This window comes from Aulonocara sp. 'chitande type north' Nkhata Bay, linkage group LG12 (assembly GCF_057382095.1).
Source record: "Aulonocara sp. 'chitande type north' Nkhata Bay isolate Kocher_YH1m ecotype deep benthic linkage group LG12, A_spYH_male_GT1.1, whole genome shotgun sequence".
Taxonomy (NCBI): Eukaryota; Metazoa; Chordata; class Actinopteri; order Cichliformes; family Cichlidae; genus Aulonocara; species Aulonocara sp. 'chitande type north' Nkhata Bay.
Window position 1 is genome coordinate 9,657,810 of NC_141355.1, and position 24,822 is coordinate 9,682,631.

General features: G+C 40.3%; 1 protein-coding gene across 2 annotated transcripts; it reads left to right on the forward strand.

Moving 5' to 3' along the window:
* Positions 1 to 549: 549 nt before the first annotated feature.
* On the forward strand, positions 550 to 22,776 carry LOC147316928 (golgin subfamily A member 7-like). Of its 2 annotated transcripts, none has more exons than XM_086313469.1 (6): positions 550 to 610; positions 4,890 to 5,015; positions 9,403 to 9,555; positions 13,487 to 13,588; positions 15,979 to 16,031; positions 20,724 to 22,776. In XM_086313469.1, exons 1-5 carry the CDS (start codon positions 602 to 604, stop codon positions 16,018 to 16,020), a joined length of 432 nt encoding a protein of 143 aa, XP_086169595.1. In that variant the 5' UTR covers positions 550 to 601; the 3' UTR covers positions 16,021 to 16,031; positions 20,724 to 22,776. The 2 variants fall into 2 exon arrangements, with proteins under 2 accessions (XP_086169595.1, XP_086169596.1); XM_086313470.1 differs by having other exon boundaries at positions 20,727 to 22,776.
* Positions 22,777 to 24,822: the final 2,046 nt, after the last annotated feature.

Genomic DNA, 24,822 nt, shown 5'->3' on the forward strand with positions numbered 1-24,822 from the left:
TGTTATGCTCGGATTCTGTAACAGAGGTCAGTGTGAGTTTATTGAATCTACAGAATAGATGTGTCTGTGAAGGTTCTCATTCATCCAGGTCATCGTAGTGTAAGGAGCTTGACCTCAGTAAATCACATGATAAGGCTAGGTTTCACAGTGTGTTCACCCAAAACCTTGGCTGATTGGGACCCAGACCCAGATCAATAGCGGGTTGCGGACACTCCCATAGGGCTTAAAATCTGGGACTCTCCACCAATTGCTCTTAGAACTGAAGAAGCTTCTCAGATGAGAGGTGAACGTCTTCAGACGCTTTTCTTTCCAAGCTCCTTAGACTACAGAATAGATGGTTTTGAATACCAACATATGTTAAAATAAAAGGAATACATTTGCTGAAAGGGTATTAAATAGCTAAGATACGATAAGAGAGTGGAAAATCAATAGTTTGTTTGTCACATAACAAGTTATTTACAACTACAAAGACTTTTATTTGAATATACATCCTCGATAACGTCCTGCTATATACTCCGGTACAATAGGTGGCGGTATAAACCTGGCTCATAGGCTAGTCGTCCACGAGTGAAACCAAAGAAGAAATAAGGCAGTATTCACCATGGCAGAGGTAAGTTAACTGTGATTTAAACCCTCATTTTTACATGTCTGCGGTGTGATAATAGTTTATTGCTGTTGAGTTGCCCGGGAGTGTGTTTAACGAAGAAACAAAGGGAACGTGGACCGGTGTTAACCTGCCAGCTCACTGGCTGGAAGCTAAGTTGTCTGGCCAGTGTTTACCTCTACTAGCGCCTCTCCTAACAAGCTAGCAGTAGATCGACGCACATATCCAGAAACTGCGTAATTTAACCAAGCAGAGCTGTGCGTATAAACTAAAGATAAAGCTGGCTGGGTTTGATTTGCTTATATGTGCTAAATGATACACAGTTTCTCAGAGAATGGTGATAATGTCAAGATGATGACACGATTGTGCTGCCATAATCCAGCAGTAAACCAGCACTGAGTAGTCCAAAGAAGGAAGACATGCCCTAACATGGAAAGGAAACATTTTCAGCAAACACTTAACATGTGTTCGTAACATGTTTGGTATAAGTAGCTTATGGTAATGAAAGGTCACATAACCACGTACTGTTGAGGCCATAAATACTGGGAGAGTTGTCATATATTCTTCCGGCTCTGAGTTTCAGGACAGCAAATACTTTGGCATCAGGTATCTGCTGATTTCTTCATTTTTAGGAAGACACCGGGAACGGTTCTTTTATGTGAAAGGCAGGATTATTACACTTTGGTATCTGCTGTTGTCTGCAACACAGATGAGTGGTCAGTCTGGTTATACTTTTCAGATCTGCTTGAAGTACCTTAATGATGCGTAGATGGTGTTATTGTGAAAAACAGAGCAGGAATGTGGGCACGTTCAGATCACCCTGACCCAAGCACACATTCATGGCAACATCAGGCTCGGCATTCTTATCTAATTTGTAAAATAAAATAAAACAAAACAAAACAAATAAATGACAATGGGACCGGGATAAATACAGCGAAAAAATAAAGATAGGTTTACGTTATTTATTTAGTTTAGTCAGTTTGAGTCTTTCCCAAGTCTCACAGTTCATGAACTTCCTCAAACACACTGTCATGGGGGGAGTGGAGCCGAGTAAAAGCCAAGAACTGTTAAATTTAATTTAATGAGAGCGACAGAGAGAGAGAAAGAAGCTGATGAGGACTAAGAGAGTTACTGTTAACACACGGTAATTAGTGGATAATAGCTAACATAATGGTTGTGACTTCAGTATAAGAAATAAAAATCAGCAGTCGTGAGGACAACAGACATTAGCTTGATGGACCCCCCCCCCCACCCCCCCACCCCACCACACGCGCGCGCGCGCACACACACACACACACACACACACACACACACTCGAATATAAAAGTTTTACAGTCAATTGTAACTTTACTTCTGTTATCAGATTAATTGTTCACAGCTTTGGATAGAGGCAATAATGAAAACATTTTATAGAAGATATTGAATTTGTATTGCTGCTGTAATTAATACAAAAAGCAAACATAAGAAATCCATTAACAATCCAGTTAATGACTAGTTTTGCCTGTAAAATGAATAAACAAAACAGCTGGCTTGCTCAACTCTAAAAAGCTTAAACAGTTTAATGGCTGCTAAAAACGCCACATGAAAAATGTTAAAATCTATCAAAAATGTTTTGAAGTTTCGCTGGATTCACATCCGCAAAGAAGACTATTACAAAGCAATGGTTCTGTCCTGACATTTGTATGGAATCATTCTGGAGACGATGTCTTATCCGTGTTATTGGTTTTGAACATACCACAGCAAAATTAAATAAAGCTCGACCCACGACTGTTGACGCTTGGAAAATCTTCTCATCCAGAGTTATCTCCTGGAAGAGGCAATAATTGGTTTTAACTTTGTGTTTTTGTGTCTTTTCTTTGCTGTCCCTATGCCTTGTTTGCTAATGTTTGCTTTGCTACTGCAGTTTACAGTTGTGCTGTATATGTCTGTACCCCCCTCCCCCCCCCCCCCCCCCCCCAAACCCCGTTTTAGTCAAAAGTCAAAAAGTCAAAGTCAACTTTATTTGTCGATTCTTCCACATGTACAGGACATACGGAGAATAGAAATTGCGTTACTCTTCAATCCCTAGATAAATAGCAAATGAACATTTAAATATATTTAAATATAAAAGTGATTTAAAAAATGCAAGTAAAATAATTAAAAAGTAAAAATTTAAATAAATACAATTTTACATATAACAAGAAAGCTATACAATATACAATATAATGGGTAAGTGACATTGAGTGTAAACCAGGCAGAGTAGTGCAAATAGGCAAATAGTGCAAATGGAGATTTAGTAGTGTACGGTAAGAGAAAGTGTAACAACAAAGTCTTATGAGGTAATGGCAGTCCAATGCTCCACAAAGTGACTGGTAACTGGTGCAGGCCAGTGAGTGAGTCAGAGAGTGTGTGTGTTTGTGTGTGTGTGACAGAGTTCAGTGAGACCGTGGAGGAGAGAGGGGAGAGGGGGCAGAATCGGGAGGGAGTTAAGCTTCCTGACAGCCTGATGGATGAAGCTGTCCTTCAGCCTGCTGGTCCTGGCCTGGAGACTCCGCAGTCTCCTCCCCGACGGCAGCAGCTTGAAGAAGCTTTGCATTGGGTGTGTGGGATCAGCCGCTATGCAAAGGGCTTTTTTAGTGAGACGGGTGCTGTAAATGTCCTGGAGGGAGGGGAGAGAGACACCAATGATCCTCTCTGCAGCTCTCACTATGCGTTGGAGGGTTCTATGACAGGACGCATTGCAGGCTCCAAACCACACAGTGATGCAGCTCGACAGGATGCTCTCGATGGTGCCTCTGTAGAAAGTGTGCATGATGGGGGCTGGTGCTCCTGCTCTTCTTAGTTTGCGGAGAAAGAAGAGACGCTGCTGTGATTTCTTGGCCAGTGCTGTGGTGTTGTACGTCCAGGAGAGATCCTCTGTGATGTGCACACCCAAGAACTTGGTGCTGCTCACTCTCTCCACAGACGCTCCGTCAATGGTCAGAGGAGCATGTTGGGTGTGCATTCTCCTGAAGTCCACAACAATCTCCTTCGTCTTCTCCACATTCAGAGAGAGATTGTTGTCAGCACACCACGTGGCCAGGCGTCTCACCTCACTTCTGTAGTCGGTCTCATCCCTGTTGCTAATGAGACCCACCACCGTTGTGTCGTCCGCAAACTTGATGAAGAGGTTGGAGCTGTATGATGGAGTGCAGTCATGGGTCAGCAGAGTGAAGAGGAGGGGGCTCAGCACACATCCCTGCGGGGCCCCCGTGTTTAAAATGATGGTGCTGGATGTATTACTGCCAACCCGTACTGCTTGAGGTCTTCCGGTGAGGAAATCCAACAGCCAGTTGCACAGTGAGGTGTTGAGCCCCAGCTGGACCAGTTTTTGAATGAGCTGTTGGGGGATTATGGTGTTGAATGCTGAACTGAAATCTATGAACAGCATTCGAACATATGAGTCATTTTTGTCCAGGTGTGTGAGTGCCGAGTGGAGTGCAGTGGAGATGGCATCATCGGTTGAGCGGTTGGGCCGATAGGCAAACTGGAAGGGATCCAGGGAGGGGGGCAGGACAGTCTTGATGTGTTGCATGACTAGTCGTTCGAAGCACTTCATCAGGATGGGAGTAAGTGCAACAGGACGGTAGTCATTAAAGCAGGAGGGAGATGACTTTTTTGGAACCGGAATGATTGTGGTGGCTTTAAAACATGTGGGGACGACAGCCTGGATGAGTGATATGTTGAAGATGTCTGTGAAGACATCAGTGAGTTCCACTGCACAGTCTCTCAGTACACGACCAGGAATGTTGTCGGGACCCGGAGCTTTACGTGCATTGATCCTGCTGAGGGATCTCCTCACGCTGTCCGGTGACAGAGTCATCACCTGGTCACCAGGAGGGGGTGGGGTCTTCTGTGCAGTGGTGCTGTTTTGGACTTCAAAGCGAGCAAAGAAAGTGTTCAGCTCGTTCAGCAGGGGGATAGTGCTATCACAGGTCTGTGGTGGGGGCTTGTAATCTGTGATGGTCTGAATGCCCCGCCACAGGCTCCGTGAGTCTCTGCTGTCTTTTAAATCAATAAAATGTTGATCACAAAAAAAAAATGTTTTGAAGTCACTGAAAACTCTAAATTTGTGCCTAAAAATATTCAGAATGTGTCACAGGTACAAATGAGCTCCTTAACTGTTTATTATTATTATTTTATTTTACAGGCTGCATATCAGTTGTACAGTTTATGGATTTCTGCACTTCTAAACTAAACCTGGCTGCTGTGTATTAGGTGTATTGTAGTGTGGCCATATTTCAATGGTTACCTTGTCTTTCCACAGACTCACAGCTTGCAGGACATGAGGCAGCAGGCTGCCATCACTGCCAAAGTCTTCATTCAGAGAGATTACTCCAGTGGCACCATGTGCCAGTTCCAGACCAAGTTCCCCTCTGAGCTGGAGAACAGGGTAGGTCTTGCTACTCCACAGTGTTTCTAAACATGACTTCAGCTGCTTAAACGGATGACTTATGTTTCCACGACCTGTGCATATTATCCATACTGGGGAGTGTAGAAGCACTATTTTGTCACTAGCAACAAAAGAACACAGCTGGGTGTGAACATGGAGCCAAAACATGGAACAGCAGGATCGTCAACAGCAGCCTGCTGGATTTTGTCCTTATGCGACCTAGTGGAGGTGGGCTAAAAGGAGGAGTAGGCTGCAGAGACTGAATAGGAACAGGCTGCACACCACATTAAAGCCGGTGGCAGCACCAACAGTTCAGAGTTTGCAGGACAGAGAGCTGCACTTTTAAAAATGGTCGTACCACATGAAAAGAGCAGTTTCACATCACTTAAATCGCTCGCTGGTGGTTTATTGGCACTTCCCTCTGGACTGGGTGGTCTACCATGTTTTTCCTGTAGGATTCAGTTTTCTCTCTCACACACACACACAGATACACACTCAGACACAGAACAGCTGGACAAAGTAAAGAATGGATTTCCTCTGGGAAGTATATGCTTAAGTCCCCATCATAAAAAAGATTTTCTCGTATATATTTTTAATGATCTACTGTAATTCCAGTTTATGAAATATGGAGTATAAAACCAAACCATTAAGTGGCAATAATTTTTGGACATTAATTTATGCCATTCTTTGAAGATGTTTGCTTTAATAAAGCCTTATATTCTTTGAGGCTAGTTTATTGCTCCAGTGCCTGATTTCTGCCATAGTTACCCTTGTTTTGTGCAAGTTAGCTCTAAACTTTTCCTTATTGCAAGCAGTTGTCATAGACTGGGATTTACTATTTGCATTAAGTAATAAAGAAAGATTTGTTTGTGTAGCACCTTTTAAAACTACAAAAAACAGAAAGTTGGCTGACTTGACTCCCAGGGTGACGTTTCTGCTATATGGGATCCTCATTTTTTTGGCTGTGGTGCACATTATTATTCTTGCCAACTGTGAAGTCAGCATAGGCCCCATAACCGTTTGTACTGGTGGTTGAGTGATGATGGACTTGCAGCATTCTTCTTTTGAATGATCAGTGTACCTGTTTGGTGAAAAAACGAATAGATGGATTTGAAAGCAGAGCAATCACCAAGTTTACTTCTAAACTGAAGGTCAAAGGGGTTTAAATTTACAACTTCCTCTGCTTGGTATCAACTGCATCTGGTCGAACTAAATGAATTCTAGGTATTTCTAAACAACATCGAGGAAGTCACATCTGGCTAGCCATCGCACAATTGACCTCCAGTGACCGTGATGAATAAATATTCAAATGTTTCTCCTTAGTTTTTAAGTTTATTATTCTGATGTTTCTGATGTTTTATTTATATGCATATACTCATGTGTTTATCACTGTTTGTACTGTTATGGAACCTCTACTGATTGAACTGCTGCCTGTCATGCCAGAAGACTCTTGCAAAACAGATTTTAAATCTCAAGAGTCCCATTTTTCTGGTGAAGTAAATATCATTTTAAGAAAAAGCAAATGGCACATCGAAAGTCCAGTGTGAGAAAGTTTGCCAGTCAGATCAATGGGAGGAATGGGAAACAATACAGCTGGCGATGGTGGGCTCAGAAGATGTGGGTGTTTTGCGTGTAGCGTGTTGGGTGTCACTGTGCCAAAATTGGGCACAGTCTCTTTTAAAACCTTTTCTTTTACCTCTGTGAGGTCTGACAGACTACATGTTGTTCCCCAATCCATCCTGCCTCCTTGCAAATTATCTATCAGTTACACAGGCAACATTACTGAGTTTTGCTTTGCCGTTATTGTTGTGTACAGCTTAACAGCAGAAAGAAAACTGAGCAGAACTGTGCTCATTTCGGTCAACCTAAGAGAACTAAAGGGACTGTCATGCAAGACCCCCAAAATTCCAACTCATTAGTCTTTCTGTTGGGATATCGTGAGTTCTCCCAAATGAAGATGTACAAGTAGTGTGCAAAGTCCTCGAGCCACCGTTCATTTCTTTATATTTTATTTTGCAAGAAAATCTGGCTCCTTAGATTGTTTTAAAAATTGGTTTTGAGCAATAGTTCTCCAGGACTTCTGAAAGCATTTCAATGTTTTTCTTTGGACACTGACTGCTTTTTAGCTCATTTTCAGTCAAGTCTTCGTACCTGATCATTTTTAGAGGGACATTTTTTGTTAAACTGCTCAACGCTGACCTTTGAATCATTCATGTGTAAAAAAAGACAACTAACTTGAGGGTGCCTTGAGGAATTTGGATAAAATAGATGTGTCAGCCCTAAAAAGATGAAAAGTATCTGAAAGTCATGTCCTTAAGAAAAATAAGAAAAATCATCAGGTACCTGACACAGGACCTGAGAGATGCATCTGGTCCTTCAGCTGATCCAGCTATTGTTCACTGAAGCCTCCTCAGAAATGGTCTCAGTGGAAGAATGACAGTCAAGAAGCGTCCTTAGGGAAGCCAAACGGGGTCCTGAAGATTACATTTAAAAAGTATGTTAAAGCTTGTGTAATAGGGTGATGAAGAATAAAGGTGGGCATACCAAATATTGACTTTCAAGCTGTATACAGTTATACAGATTTTCCGTGCATGTTTGCACATGTTTCAATAAATCGCTGCAACTATTTCCCCTTTTTGTAGCAAAATATGAAGAAATGACAGCTTGGCTCAAGACTTTAGCACAGAACTGTAGGTTTTCATCCATCATGATGGATGATGATCATGAATAGATGTACTTACTCTGTTTATTGGATTTAAACATGCTGGAGGCTGGGTTACCTAAACAGTGGTCATTAGAGTCAAACCTTGAGATTGTGTTTGTGGATTTGAGATTTTTGACGTAAGCAAGCAAGACCATCGAATCTTTGATCGGAGTGTAGCAGTCAAGCAGTCTTTTTTTTTTGTTTTTTCCATTTCCATCTTCTCAGGTCTCTTTTCTGTCTGAATGCTTGTTGAAACTAGTGCCGACGAACTGGGAAAGCACTCGGACTTCTAAATGCATTTGGCAGCTTGCTTGCCAAACCATTCAAAGGGTTTTTCATTAATTGACTCTTCCTTCCTCTCTTCCTTAATTGGATTTGTAAACCCCGTTCACCGTTGTGCTCTCATCTAACATCTCAAGAACAGTGATGGGCACATCACACGTAATGGAAAGATGGGCATTCAGAGAAGTGGGGTTTTAGTTGCAGCCTCTGAATTGGTGAATTTAAAGAGAAACAGAGGCTCTCAGGGTTTTTTCTTACATAGAGAAATCTTTTGGCACTCCCCAAAAAAACATGCAAACCTATTCTTGTAGCCCAGCCAGCATAAAATCCAGAGCTTGTAAACAGCCAGTCCAACAAATGACAGATGTTGAAAAGCCTCCCTGGTGAGAAAATTGTAAATGTGATGGTTGGAAAGGAGGACTCTGAAACTGAACTTTATAATTTGTAAATGCAGTTCTTACAGTACATTTTTACCATGTAACTCATGTTTACTCCTGTCAGTGATGGGTTTTTTTTCTTTGCTGAAGATGGAACACAGCTCAGTGTGTTTCATCACGTAGGGCTTGTGTGTAATGTCTTTACTAATGGACAGAATAACCAGAGAAATGCATAGTTTTCAACAGAGTCATTGCAGGCAGGCTGACAGCACTTACTGCAGTGTATAGTCGCCACCGACCCCTGGCTCTGGTTGGTGAGTAACAAACACCTCTAAGACTGCTAATATCTTGGCGCCTTTTGTTGGATACTTCAGACAGAGGGAAAGAAAAACTTGGAGGGTTTTCAGAGGTTCAGGAGGCCCTTGGCTGGTTTCTAGTCTAGTCTGGTCGGAAGCACCGTCATTTCCCCTTAGTATCACAGAAGCTTCTTGGATACTAGCATGCGACTAGTGTCAACACCCCAGTGAAAAAAGGCCTGTGAAACCAGCAATTCACCACACTCTGACAGCTTTCCCTTTGGTAAGCATACATTCAATGAATTCTCAGTATTCTTGTATCCCAAAGGCTGTCTAAAGGATACCAAAATGCGGCGGTGTCTTTATCTTACTTTGTGCCACTGGAGAAGGAGAAATATTCCAGAACTGCGTGTGTCCTGCTTTCACCGCGTTTGTCCCGTCTGTTATTAAGTGGAAACATTTATGGAGCACACGGCCAAGGTATCCGAGTCATTTCAGGAGGTGTTTACAAATGCAGGAAGGAAGCCCAGTATTCCCTTGATATATGACCGGTCCAAGAAAATTCAGCTCCTCATTTATCTAGAAATGGAAAGAATGGAAGAAAATGATCTGGTGCTAAGGAGATTTTGTTTCCACTCAGATATCCTAAACACACTCACACTACTAATCAAATTTACGCCTGGCTCTGGGCCTCGATTTTAACCCTCTTGTCTTTCCTCGTATTTCAGATCGACAAACAGCAGTTTGAGGAAACGGTGAGGGCGCTGAACAACATGTACGCTGAGGCCGAGAAACTGGGTAGCCAGTCATATATTGAAGGCTGTCTGGCCTGCCTCACAGCGTACACCGTCTTCCTGTGTATGGAGACGCACTATGAGAAGGTAGGATTTCTTTGAATATAATGGTACTGAATACGTCAAAACTGAGTTTTGAAGCACCATGACAAATAGGCTTGTGAAGATGTTTTGTAACTCGATGTTCTTTGGAGTTTTAATAAATATGGGTTTTTATAAATCCTTTGTGTTTTTATTTGGAAAATCCTTTATTGTGAAACATGAAAACATTTAACATAAGAGTGATGGGAATAAATTATTTAGCAAAAAAAATAAATGGTGTATACAAAAACTGTTTACATGTATTGAGTTTTCAACATTGAAATTTAATCTACGCATAAAAATGTCTTGATGCATCCTCAATCATCCAGGTAAGTAAATCTCCAAAAGTTGATTTTGTTCATCTGGACGTAGAGTTTTCAGTGGGAGAAACGTTTCATCACTCATCCAAGTGACTGCTTCAGTCTCAGCAGACTGCAGGTTTCCCCAATCTTATAGGTTATAGGGTATAGGTTTCCCCAGCCCATTGTTCCTTCAGTGGGCTGGTTTCAGTCATTATGCAAATGTACTGTTTATAATGTTTATAATGTACTGTCCAGATGAACGCAATCAACTTTTGGAGATACGCATAAAAATGTACAGGTGTTTTGGCTATGCCTCCTTTAAAGCATAAGTGAGGATTTTTATGATACTAATAAATCCTGATTTAAAATATTATATATGGCTTCTTTTTTTTTTTTTTCAATCAATTTTCAATCAACAGTCTTATACAAAAATTGTCGTTAAAATAAGTTGTACTGTGTAAATTTGTTCAAATGTTGGCTGGCTGGGTCTAATGGTGCTTGGATGATTTAAAAGTAATTTCGACAGTGTTTAAAGTATCTGCCTTCGGTCCCCGCCTGGTGTTTAAATAGCTGCCAAGATGCAATGCACGTAGAAGAAATATAAAGAAATTCAAATTGTTAGAAGTACTCCATGTTGGATAAAACAAGGAAAGGGAGCTGCAGGGATCGTGTGTGTCTGTGTCTTGTCACATTAGAGAAAGCAGTTCTTCTGTTTCCCCAACTCTGATGTGTTGGAATGGAAAAAGTGATGCAGCCACAGAAAATTCATAATCTGGAAGGATTATTCTATCAACATGAAGCTTTTTGAATTTTCTCATTAAAAAGTTGTCTTCAGCTAATTGTGGAATGTGGAATTTGACCCGCCTGTTTTCCAGTAAAAACTTGTGGAAGATTTCCTCTTGTGTTGGGAGCATCTTCATTGGTTTGCAGTAATGGACTGCAGGGCCTTTTTATTTGGAATTAAACTGCTCGGAGGGTTGATCAGTGATGGGTCTCAGTGAAGTGGGTGAGTAAAGTTGAGTATTTACAGAAAGGTATTTTACTATAATCAAAACTTGTTTTTAAAAAAAGAATAAAGACATAAAGGGAAAAAAAGTCTGACTCAAAAAATGATTGGCTTCACAACACTTAGCAGCTGTAGATCTAAAGTGGACTCCTTTGTAAGCACCCCTATGGAAGCAGAAGTCAAGAAACTGAGAGTTTCTGAGTATTTAGAAGTTCTTTTCTTCAGTGATTCTGGTAAGCACTGCTGCGTACTCTATAGGCCAGTATGAGCCCACATATCCACACAGATGTTTCTGCAAAGCCCTGCTGTGTGTGTAATTTGTCTTGTCATGTTGTTGTCGACACCTTCTCCTCTTCCAAGCTCCTGTGACAGCAGAGTGAGGTTCCACCTCCAACGCTGCTGGAAAGATGAAGTATGCCTGAATTGTTTGAATCAAAAACCTCTCATCCTCTAAAATCATTGGGAATATATGAAGATACAATTTGTCATATTCAAAAGTGCATTCAGGTTTTGTTCAGGCTCTTATAAAACAGATACGTTTCTTCAAAGTTTTCATTGATCATGTAAAAATGAAAGCCAGCTATCAAAGATTTTTTTGATGCCAGCTTAGAGGAAAACTTCTGAGAAATAGAACAGTATCAGATTTAAACATATCGAATAACTTCAAAACAGTTCGAAACTTTTGGATACAGAAAGTAGGGATGGGTATTGATAAGATTTTCACGATTCCGATTCCATTTTCGATTCTGTTTAACAATTCGATTCTTTATCGATTCTATGTTTTTTATTTATTTTTTTTTTTTTTAAGGTCGATTAGCTTAGAACTTTGTTTTATATCTCTTTGAACAAGATAGAAATTTAGGAGTAACATGGCCTTACAAACCCAACAGTGAGATCTTAAGAGATCCACAGCCCCTTCAATGGGGGTGTCACAGGGTCCCCAGGGAAAAAAATTGTAAATGTAAAATAATAAAATAAATATTCTTCTGTAGCAATAACAAAGTATAACATAAACTGTTCTGTAGCAATTACACAAGAATATCCAGTAATGTCCCTGCCTACAATTAAACACATTCACTTACCGAAAATCGGGGCATCTGCTGTGGCAAATGGGTGCAAGCCTTTGACCACAAACTTAGTCACTGCTCGGAGACATTCGTCTATCCTGGCCTGAAAGGAGACGCTACCGGTAGACTGCAGCGAGAACTGCCAGCATCTGAGCCAGCCAGACTCTGTCTGTCTGTCTCATCATGGTCACCTAAATGCACAGTAATGGCAGGTTTTGTAATAAGGCAGATCGCGCTAACATAATATGCAATGTTAGTTGATTATTTACCTGCCGCATTAACGGGAGAGGACGTGCAAACGTTACCGCTGCTGCTGGGTTGAGATTCACGAGTCCGGAGCGGAATTAAAAACACGACATTCATTTTAAGGTTATCGCGTGTTTTGTGAGCAAATGCTTTTGCATATTCGTAGTGTTTCCTCCCTTAAATGAAATATCCACTTTCCAAGTATTGCAAATTTTCCTGTCGTCATTCGTTCTTGTAAAGTATAACCAAACTTTTGAGCGTTTGAGCCGCCATGTTTCCTGCCACCACACTAATCTACTAGTGACCACAGGATTTGTGAAAAGGTTTTCAGTGCAGCCAAGTATAAACTCATTTGCTACCAATTTCAAGCTATTGACATCAATCAGCTCTCTGCAACTACTTGCCAACAAGTCACATTTTTCCCTGGCAACAGGTTATCACTGTGGGGTCACTTACAATCTTTGGACCTGCATGACTAAGGCTTAGTCAGTTTCACAGCAACTGTGAGAAACATCCCGCGACCACTTTCAACCAGCTGATGAATAGTCATTTTCCCCTCGTGAATGGTGGTTGCCAGGTAGTCGCCAACTTGTCTCAGGCCCCTGTAACTGAGGCCTAACCACAACCTTGTGTAAATTTTACCTGATGATGGAGTACTGACTCAGTGTAGCATCAGCTCTCAGCCCAGCATGAAAGAAAGCAGTAGAGCTGCCCAGAGAGTTTTTCTTTAAACTCATCAAACCAAAGTAGAATGGCCAGTTCAGGTGCAAAGCCAATGTGTACTACTGTAAAACAAGAGTGACCACTACACTGAATGCTAGACACAGAACATTACATTTTCTTGCATTTGTTTGATGCACATAGAATGGAGTTTGTTTAAAGGTTTCTATCACTATTTGAAATTTAAGAGTGAATAAAGAGGAGAGCACATATTGTGTTATTCAGTCCAGACTTACAGACATCAACAACTGTGTACTGTATTAGGTGCTCATAGACATGTTTTGGTCCAAAAGTAAGGTTGGATATTCAGTCCAGTTCAGGCCTGAACGCAGTAAGACTAAAGCCAAACTTTGAGGCTTTACCTTGGCCTCCAAGTGTTCCTCTCAGTTTATTCTAGCACTTGTAGTCACAATAATAGTTGCCTCAAGGCACTTATGTTTAATGCAAGTAGCTGCATACTAACATTCTACTTACTTAGCACCCAGTACGCTTGGTATTACATGCAGACCTTGACAGGATCTCTTATTTGGCTACCGATTTTCAGTCTGTAGTTGCTTTGAGTATTAAAGTGCTTTCTCTTTTCTCTTTTTTTTTAGGTTTTGAAGAAAATTGCTAAGTACATTCAGGAACAGAATGACAAGATCTATGCACCGCGAGGCCTACTGCTTACTGACCCCATCGAGAGAGGCCTGCGGGTCGTATCCTATAATTTTGTGTCAATACAAACAGAACAAATCGAGCATTTTTCAGTTCTTTTCTTTCTAATTAGAGCACACAGTAGATGAAAAAGAGGAACCTTATACTCAGATTGCTAACAAACAAAATCAAAACACAGTTAAGGCTAAATGGCACTATGTTTTTACAAGAAAAGTAGTCTTGTGCAAGAATGAGGATGTACGGGAAAGGGGAATTGCAGTGAATAGTTTGGCGAACTTTAACTTGTTAAACATACACTGAGATCATGAAATGTGAATGTAATCGGACCACATCTTAAGCAGAACAAGGAGCTTTCACAATGACCTAATAGATGTAGTGATTTACAGGCCTTCCACCCCCACTAACTGCTGGATGAAAATGGAAAGCAGCAGTCACAGGCAACTTACAGGAAATCCAGCACTGTGTAGGGATAACCTGTAAAAACACCAGATAAAAGTTAGTATGTAATCTATAGCATCTGTGCACCAACATCCTGCCTGTCTTAGCGTATGCATGTGTGGGGTGACTCAACATCCCAATTAATTGCAACTGGGCAGCAATAGGAGATTAGGGATAACAAAATATGACCAAAATCGTTACCAGCTGAGCTTTGTTCCCAGTCCTGCTTATGATTTTGTAGTTTTGACAGTGATCTGGATTTTTTCGCCAGCACTGTCAAGAGCTGCGCTGACTTTGGCACGCGAACACTGGGAGATTGACAGGAATGCCTCACCTTTAACATTTGAGCCGTTGAAACCTGATCGTATTTGTAACTGTCTAGTACGTCTGCTTCATTTTACCATCTGGACTCTGAAAATGTACCGTTTTCCTCTAGTAGCAAGGGGTTGAGAGTTGCTGTGACTGTTGACAGTGGTTTGCTGCCACCACAACTGCACCCTTGAAAAATCAAAAGCTACTGCTATCCAGACCCCCTACTTTTTTATAACACAGGAACACAACACTATGAGAACTGCTGGTGTTAAAATAACATGAAGTTAAAGTGTCGTCCGATGGGGATTGATGTCAGGCTACTATGTGCTACTGGGATGGCTGTAATTAGCCATGATGTCAATTTATCAATTGTCTTGAATTCTGCTTTTCCGACAGTTTATCTGTTCCACCCTTCACGTATACGCTTCAGCCACAACATTTAAACAGTCGAAGTAAATAAATAACATTTGTTCTGATATGCAGTGTTGCGCTTTTGAACCCTTGGGTCACAGCATTTATGTGGGTGTTGCTTTGACAAGTACCACCCACATTAGCATTGTTCCAGACCAAGCAAACTCTTTAATGACAGCTTTCCTCAGCAGGACAGCGCTACATTCACATACAAGAGTCTCCAAACTTCCCACATCCCAATCTGAGGAAGCATTACAGTGATGTGCCTTACTAAGCACGATCCACTGAGGTCACACATTAACACTTCAGGCTCAGAGGATCGGTTGTTAAAATCACTGACGACAGTCAGTGGTCGGTACTACGTTAATGAGAAGTGCCCATTAACAGAATAAAGCAAAAAATCTCAGAAGATGCCTACAAATACATTTTTGTTTAAATCTCAACTAGCAGGGTGTTTGACTCCTTTAGCAAGGCCATGCTGTACTGACATTTTCAGTGCTAATCTGACACTGATGAAACTGACATAGTAAAAATACTACGCTGTCTACTGAAAGTTTTTAGAGTGAGTTTGTAATTATTACTTACTTAAATGCTTTGGTTTTGAGCACTCATTTAAAATTGGCTTTCATTCAACAAGGAAAAACAACACAAGAAAGAAACTGTGTCCAAGGGCTTTGACTACATTTGTTATGAAAGATTTAACAGTCTTTATTAAACTGGAGTTAGGATGGATAATTAAACGAAATGGTTAGTAAACCCTTTGATATTTTCTGTTTCTGCATAAGACAAAAGAACATGAAAGATTCATGAGATTTTCCTAAAGATAGGAAAAGACAACTTAATTTAAAAAAAGAAGAAAAGAAATGTCTGTGTCCTTGAAACATCTCTGTGCTGCTCCTCTTTTCCTGCTGGCTGGCATAAGTAATGTTTTCCATTCCATAGCCTTTGACCCTGACATTATTAAACAGTCCAAAATGCTGGGTAAGAAGTTGAGATGGAAAATCTCACTGATGAACTTGCCAGTGTGATAGAGGTAGCTACAGTCAAAACTTGTACCTTTTAGTTGACACAAAAACATGGAAAGACGGAAAAAAAACAAGAGCATTGATAAACAGTTTTTATTTCGTGTGTGTGTGTGTGTGTGTGTGTGTGTGTGTGTGTGTGTGTGTGTGTGTGTGTGTGTGTGTGTGTGTGTGTGTGTGAATTAAAATTTGAATTCCATGTATCCACACTTGCTTCAGCTGCATTTCCTTGACAGAGTCCCATCAAGGTTGAAATCACCATCTTTGAAGACAGAAGCCTGACGAGATAAAAGCTAACATGGTGAGTCTCATAATTAGAAATTTCACACATAAAGAGGACTTTGGTCCTGTTACAGATTTAATGATGCTCTGGGTTTACAGCATGCTGATACATTTCCCAGCTATGAAACCCAAAGGGTTGGAGTCAAAGAGCAGTAATGAAAGGGACTTCTCTCCCCATATGTGCTATAGTTCTCATGCAGAATGCTTGTGCTGTTAAAAAAAAAAAATCCCACATCAAAGTGTAATGTGAGTAATAGCAGCGCCATGAGAGCAGTTTCATAAAGCTTCTAATGGAGAATTCTGCTTATTTTATGACTTCAGGTTTTGTCATATATTTACTGAGGGATTTATGTGCTCACTGTCCAGAGCACATGCATGAGCCAAACCCCGCCACTGAACCAGAAAAGAGAAAACGTGCCCTTTCAGCACCAAAGCAATCTCCTTGCTGTTACATTTCCTTAACTCAGTGTAATCAAACAATTATCACATTCTACTTAAAATGGCCAATTTCCTTGTTTACTTTTCTGGCCAATGGGTTCCTACCACATTTGTGTCTGGAGAAAGTGGGCGAGGGCTGTTAGGCTTCAGTTCGAGAGCAGACTTTTGATCTGCTGAAAATAAGCTTGAAAACTAATTAGAAAGCAAAACTTACAGCTGTAATATGATGGGAAAAACCCCTAAAACAAAACAGACTAATATGGAGTGCTATATTGTCATAAACTCACTTTATTTATTGACTCAAAGTCAAAAATGACCTTTGCTGCTATTCTTGATGTTGTCATCTATGCCAAATAAACCCGTTCAAAAAGGCCTTTTTCAGGGAACACAAAATGGGTTTATTTTAAAGCTGTTCTGCAGCAGTGCAGGTTGATCAAGCCTTGAAAGTTGGTGCTACTTTGAGGATTTGGACTTTAAAAGATTTGGAATATATTTTGTTCTATAAATGGATTCCATGATTTCTTTTTTTTAACTCCAACTGCTTATTTGTACTATGCTTTCATTTCAGAGTCCAACAAGATATTAAACTGCATAATATTCAATAAAAAAGTGGAAAAATTGGGGTTTTCTACATAAAACTTTTAACTGGTAGGGGAGCTCAGTAAAATATAGAAAAGTGAAGAGCTCAATAAATCAGTCCAATACTTAAATGTAATAAAGTAAGAAGCTTAGCAGACAATTAAATGCCGACACCAAACATTGTGTCACTGTATGGAACAAGATGACATGACAAGATCAGAAGTGGATCCTTGATGTAAGGATTATATGTTTTAAGAAATTAACTGTCCACCCCCATCTGCTTCTGCTGGAGGTTTCTTCCTGTTAAAAGGCAGTTTTTCCTTCCCACTGTTGCCAAGTGTTTGCTCATAGGTTTTTGCTACATAAATAAAATTAAAATTTTGCCGCATGGCAAAGTAGGCAGTAGTTAAAATCCACCGATTCTGTGTATTTTGAGAAACAGGACCTCTTTAATGGATCGTGTTACTATAAGAATATAATGAAAGCTATCAGATGTTAAAGACAGACTTGGGCATTTATTTAATTAAAATCAATAACTAGAGTTCCTAAAAGGTTTTTCTAGCTTGCCTTTAATTTATTTTCATGTAATTGATTTATTTATTTTTTGTGTGTACCTCATAATAAGTAGGTATGGAAACCTTTCCTGGTCCTTTACTTCACTGGGAGTAAATCACTGTTATGTTTAGCTGCACTTTAAAGCATTGCTGTTGTTTTTCAGTCAGCGGCACTCCACACTGACTGTAAATTTATGGCTTAGTATGACAACTACTCATTCACTTTGTTTTAGTAATGTTGAGACAGTCAACAGAATGAGCACTTTGCTGCTTCTGTTGTAGATTTTCTGAGTTTACACCTGAAAATGGCCAGCTCAAATAGACATGGATAGACATCATCAGCAGGTTTTCTTGTTTGTTGGCAACAATCAAATGGTGCAGTGTTTAAAAACCAAGCTCAGATTACTCATACACGACACACAATGTCCTGCATTACATCTTTAAGCTTGTCCTTTGATTTTATTACACTGGAAATGAAACCTAATGAGAACCAAGTGTTAGAGGAAGCTACTAATAATCCACTGCTTAAAATATGATGGCGTGTCAGTGATTTGCAAGATATTTTTCAAGGAAATCTGTTCCAGCAAATGAAATTTTCTCCTCATTTATCCAGTTGTAAAATTAGTTTCATTAAGAGCACTCTCAGCAGCAATCATTCCACTGCACTGATTTTTCTACCCAACAGCTCACCTTATATTCTTAATGCTAAGACCCTTTGACACAGTGCACTATGATCATCAACCACAGATGGCTTTTGGATATCTGCCGGTCTTCCCCACTGGCAGACGCCCTAAGAGCTCATCCCATAAATAGTTTCTTTCTTTCTTACAGTAAATCCTTTCTTTTTTTCCCCCTCATGTGTGGAGAGATGAATAAGACAGGGAAGCTCATTGAGGGATATGTTGGGTTCAAATCATACTGAAAAGTACTTTGTATAGAGTTTGGACTGGACCCAGTCCTGCACTGATGCATAGACATTACCATGAGGATGAGTATGACATACAAAGTAAATGTTTTACCAGGAAAATGTTGCACTTGGCAGTATTTGAGATACCATAGACCCCTCTGGATGGATAAACTATTGCATTAATACAGCAGTGATGCATACAGGGATTAATCTTCTCATCTGAAATTCCAGTGAGTGCCTGGTTTACATGTCCTGTTAAGGAATGTAAACCCAGGATTTTTATAAGTAGCTGTTGATAGAAAAGTGCATTGGAGCTTTGCCAGTGTCAAAGACGGAAACCACAGGCAGCAAGCAGACTAGCGGATGGATTTTCTCTGTGTGTTCTCAGAGGTTTTAAGCCTCTTCATTCTGCAGTTTCCTTCTACTGTGTCCTCCAGGCTTATATCGGTCTCATTTAGTCATATTGGCCAGTGAATTTTCACAGTATTTATCTTCATCTACTGCATGAAACTTCCTCACCTTTACTATGTGAATATCCGTCCATCTATCCATCCATCCTCTTCTGCTGATTAGTAAGGTTGCGGGGAGGCTAGAACCTATCCCAGCTACCATTGGGCGAGAGGCAGGATACACCCTGCACAGGTCGCCAGTCTGAACATCCATCGTTTAAAAAAACTAAACTAAACTTAAATAAAAGTCATGTGATCTGTTGCATTTGTGATAACTAAGAATTATCACCTGAATCTGATGTAGTATCGTAAAAAGTTCATTATTTGTGATATAAATGAGCCACTGAAAACAAACAGGTGTTGTCTGTTTATCCAGGAGAACAGCAGGACTCATCAACTCTATAGGCATACTTATAAGAAATGACACAAGGGGAAATCGTCTTTTGTATTATGTTAAAACAGATGAACTGAACAAAACTAGCAAAGGATACAACTCTACCAGCATCTGAATAATGTCTGGCTTTATAGCTACCTAGGTTTCCATAACTTGAGTTGCTAACTCTGACACTTCATGCTAGGCAAGTAATGTACGCCAGACTTATGAGACAGGCACAGGTGATAAAGTTAGAAGATGGCTGAAACTCATAAATGATGCCTCTGTTTGTTACACATAATCCTTTGATTTATTGTAACACTGGAAAAATTACAGATTAAAACAGATTTAAGTGCTGGATTCTGCTAGAAATGAAAGTATAAGTAAACAATTATAGTCTTACACATTTTTAAACTTATTATTCAAAACTTAAAAATGAAAAATGTATCAAGAACACCAGACCCTTCTTTTCCCGGCCCTATTTTCTATCCTAATTGTAGTGGATTTTTAGCTGCTGTGAGCCTCCCGGTGAAGGTCTGAGCAGCATGATGGATCGGCCTCCAGTGGGATGAGTTCACTGTAGAAAAACAGGCTTGGCGTGCACAGCTGCTGACTCCTGAGTATCCATTCAGAGGCAGGTGGTGCCAAGTCGGTGTCCTGGCAACTCATCCAGGAGACGTTCTGCTCCTGATAAGGTTTCGCTTGGCTCTGTGTACGAACAGCACAGCACGTCAGCAAACCTGTAAATTAGTCTGCACACATGAGAGTATTTAATGTCAGCGGAGAACATTTTGGACAAGGTGAGAACAAGAATGGTATCCATCATTAGATCTCCTCATTGTCTGAAATTGGAGGCTTTTTTTCTCTCCTGCCAAGAAATTTATTTACAAGCTGAAGGAAAATATCATTTTGACTCGCGTGTCACTTCCTGAGTTTCTGCAGCTCATGTGAATCATCCTGAGAACATTTCCTGAACAGCAGCACGCTACATTATGTTTATACCTGCTTTATACGTCACTAACAGAACCGCACCTGTGTCTGACACCATATACTTTTATATAACCAAAGACATTTTTGTTTATATGACATACATATTCACCACAGCAACAATGTGATGCTTTTTAACCTTATGAAAGCAGCCTGGAAGACCTTCTGTGACTACAGAAGTGAAAAAGAGCCAGACTAACTTGACTTCAACCTTTGACTTTCAGTTTTTACGTTAATATCCATCCACTCATGTTCCCAAATGACATGAGGCTAAGTTATTCGCTGCTCACACCGCAGCAGTGAATCTGGCCTGGAGCTACACCACACCCATACACTGTATCTATTTTTTAAACATAACCCAGAAGAATTGACATAATGCTCAGTCAGTGTGTCATGTGATTAACTGATGTCACTGTTTCTGCAGCAGCTGTTGGGCTGCGCGGAGCTGCAGGGTCTACAGCATTCCGTCAGCGGAGCACACCTCCCCCGAGGAATTCCGAGGCCTGGAACCTTAATACTGCGTCTCTACAATCTGTCATCACTGTCATATGCATGTTCCATTCACATGACTAGGTTTGAGATGTTGTGCCTCACAGGTTTTAGCATTATTTCTTGCCTTTCTGTCACCATTGATGAGGCCGGTATCAAAGTGTTATATGCTTGTATTCAGCTGACACCCGTGTCCTCCTAAAAGAAAATTACCTTCCCATTCAGCTAAAATGCATTATTAATCTGGTTTCATGGGAAGTGTTGTTTTTTGTTTTGTTTTGTTTTTTACTTTTGTCCTTGTTTAGGCGCTAAACTACTATGTCTACTGAAGAAGTAGCTCAGGATCTGAAATATGAAGCAAATTCAGATGTGCCTTAAATCTGCACTCTAACGGCCTGCAGGGGGCGACTCCTCTGGCTGCAAAAATAAACCTGACTGTAAGGAATACAAAGGAGAGACGAGCCTGCTGCTCACTTGTTTTAAACACTTTCTTGACGAATCACGCCAAATATTAAATAATGCAATCTGATTTTTATTTTGTAATTGAATTTTAGTCCCATTTTGGGTCAAAGAAGATGACGTTATTCTTTATGCTGCAGCTACCTTGTGTTTGCTACCATGAGAGCGTGGAGTGAGCTCAGTTTCCTGTCAGTAAAAATTCATGGGCCCTCAAACTGGACAGTACAGTGGCCACTGTTTTCCATCTTTAACCAGTTTTGGCCCATCTGGTCACCTAAGATGGAAAGAAAGACTAGTACCCACATATATGTGAACATGAGTGTTTGTTTCCCTTGAACCACAGTAGAATGCAGTTTAGTTGTATGGAAAGAACATTTTTAGGAGTACATGCGTTTAGCTGGACTAAAAGGATTTATATCTTGGAGAGATTCAGAATTTATTAACATTCTTTAAGCCATTATATTTTGGACGATAAATATTTTTAATGATATTTGTGGGGACTCTGACCTTTTATATATGCCTGTCCTTTTTAAACAATAAAGCTGACAAACAGGGTAACTCATTTTTATGACGCTCTATGGAACAGCCACGCTGTAAGGAAGGCAGTTGTTATCAGTGCCGCATCCCTGAGCTCCCTCTTTGCTTGCTTTATTTTTGCTGGTGCAGTTTTTTGGGTGCATGGTATTTTAATCAGCATGTTTCCCCATCAGTTTTCAGGTTATAATTTCCAGCTCTTGACATTCTAGTCAGTCCCAGATTAAAATTTTACTGTATGTCTCATGGTTGATTTAAGAGATTCTTTTGTGTGTGAAACAAAACTTGTGCCTGCTCGGTATTTAAGCATGTCATACTGTAAATGCACCTCCTCGAATCATGGTTCGTTTTCTTTGAAGACTATACATAATGTTTGGTGACTACTTTTTATTTTTTGACTCGCATTCAATAAGTGTATACTTTAATCATATCTTGTGAGCTTGCCTTTGACTGAAGTATTAAAAGTGCTCTTGTTAGTTGACCTTGAATGTTTTCTGTGAGAATCTCCAGGTATTAGACAGTAACTACATCTCAGTCCTGCTAATCTGTAAAGTTCTTCAGAGACCTTAATGTCGCTGTGCCAGTTTCTGGTGTGACCGGGCCTCATCGTGAAGACCGTGTGACTTGTTTTGTTCACTTTCTGCTTACACACTGAAATCTAACACTACGATTCTTACTCTGAGGAGAACCTCAGTGCTGTTTCTGTTAACAAACCTTACCAAAGGTTGAACAGCATGTACAGTTGGTTGTGTTTCTCTTGTGAATGTAGTCTGACAGAAGCATCTTGTAAAAAAAGTGTATGTACAAGTAATGACCTTTGAATGCCATCAGTAACAAAGATTTTTAATTTTTGTAAATAAATGTTTCTTTAATTTTTTTTAGTTAGTCATTTATTTATCGTATACATAATTAAAACTCAACTCAACTAATTTAACTTTTCTCAGTTGAAATCAAGATCCTAAATTAACCTTGAAATTGTACGCTTACAAATAAATCCTGTAAATATTTTACACCATGCTTTCTTCTGTGGTTATTTGGCTTATTTTGGGTATTTTTTTTCTCTTACCCATATAGCATGTGGCCTGCTCAACACACTGAGCTAAAGCACCTCCCGTTATTTGGGAAGTGCTTTAGCTTATTTGATTTGAATTTATAAGAGGAGTATTTAGGTCACTTAAGAGTTTAAAAAAAAAAAAAAAGCAACAAAGGGCTGAAAAATGAATCCAGGACAAAAATGGCCCTTTCTCTATTGACCACATGAAGGTGTCTCCAGAAGTGAGTCAAACCATTTTTTGGAAAGTTTAGCTCAATTTCACTAGCCCACCCAGACCTGTGGTATCAAGAACACACTTAAATTGGACCCGTCTGACAAAAACATCTCAAAAAGCAACACATTCTGCTACGATCTAAAGAAATTCAGAAACAAAATCTTTCAATATCTCAGCCTGGAAAGGGTTATGAAGCCATCTCGAAGGACTCCAGTGAACCATGGTGATTAATCTTTCACAAGTGAACGAAAATACTCCAGAGACACAACAACTCATCCAAGAGGTCACAAAAGAACCCAGAACAAGATGTAAAGAATTACCTCAATGAAGGTCAGAGTTTTTTTTAAATGAATTAGAAAGAGAGTGAGCAGAAATTCCATCCATGGGAGAGTTCCAAGGTGAAAGCTACTGTTGGCCAAAAGAAGACTAAGGCTCGGCTCATTAATAATAAAAAAAACCAAAACATGGCCACGGTTTCCATAGCTGAACGGCTACATCCAAGCCTCACATCACCAAGCAAAGTGTTGCATGCAGTGGTTTAAACAATGCCACCACCGGACTCTAGAGCACTGAGGTGTGTTCTCTGGAGTCTGGCAATTTGAATGAGTCTATGAGAACCTTCACAGACTATGTTTGTAACCAGAAGGCCAGTACTTGTGACAATTGTAAAGAATGGTGGAGGGAGGATTATGGTTTTGGCTTGTTTTTCAGGAGTTAGGCTCAGGGCCTTAGTTCCAGTGAAAGGAACTCTTAACGTTACAGCATCCAAAAACATTTTGGACAATTGGCTGTCTGTATCTATGTGTTAGCGACAGACCGGTGACCTGTCCAGGGTGTACCCTGCCTCTTGCCCTAAAGACAGCTGGGATAGGCTCTGGCGACCCTGAATTGTATAAGTGGAAGAGAAGGGATGGAGGTTGTTTGTTGTTGCGTAAATATCCAAATGAATACTGGTTTATACAAGGGATGTCACTTTGTTGCCTTTACAGTGCATCTCCGTGTTTAAAAATCCCGTGTGTGTGTGTGTGTGTGTGTGTGTGTGTGTGTGTGTGTGTGTGTGTGTGTGTGTGTGTGTGTGTGCCAGGAGAATAAAACCTGATTGGCTTCCCTTCAGGAAGCTGGGTGGTGTCTGGTCCTCTTTCTGTGTGATTGAACTGCTCCTCACTTTAAGGTCCAGCATAATAGACTACCCAAACAGAGAAATGTCTGGCTTCACTCTAGGATCTATAGCTAATGTCCTACAACAGAGAAAGATGTCCAAATATTAAGACTGCATAAAGAGTTGGGGCAGCTTATACTGCCTTGCTTCTAAATAACTGTGCCTATGACAGATGTAATTCATTGGGTTTGTGGTTTATTGGATGTTTTCTGGCAGAAACTTCATAATTGGGCTTTACTGTAAACATTTCCACCCCCTTTCTGCCTGTGGGTGATGGGCTAAGATCTGTCTGTGGCAGATGGGGAAACAGGATTGTTTGGTATGTCGATGCACCATCCTGATTTGATTTATTGAAACAAGCTTTGGCTACTTCTTCCCACAGTGCAGAAACATTAAAACGTGTTGGTTAGCAGAAGTGGACACAGAAAATGACCTGTAGGTATCTCATATGGGCAGGGCTTGTCACTCTGTCCTAGGCTTCCTGCCAGTACTCCTTCAGCAGACAAAAACACACCTGGACACAGACACTGACTGTAAATCATTTCTACCGCTTCTTCTGCAGATAAATGCTGTAATGTGGGCTTTGCTCCACATGAGGTCAGTGTTGTACTACT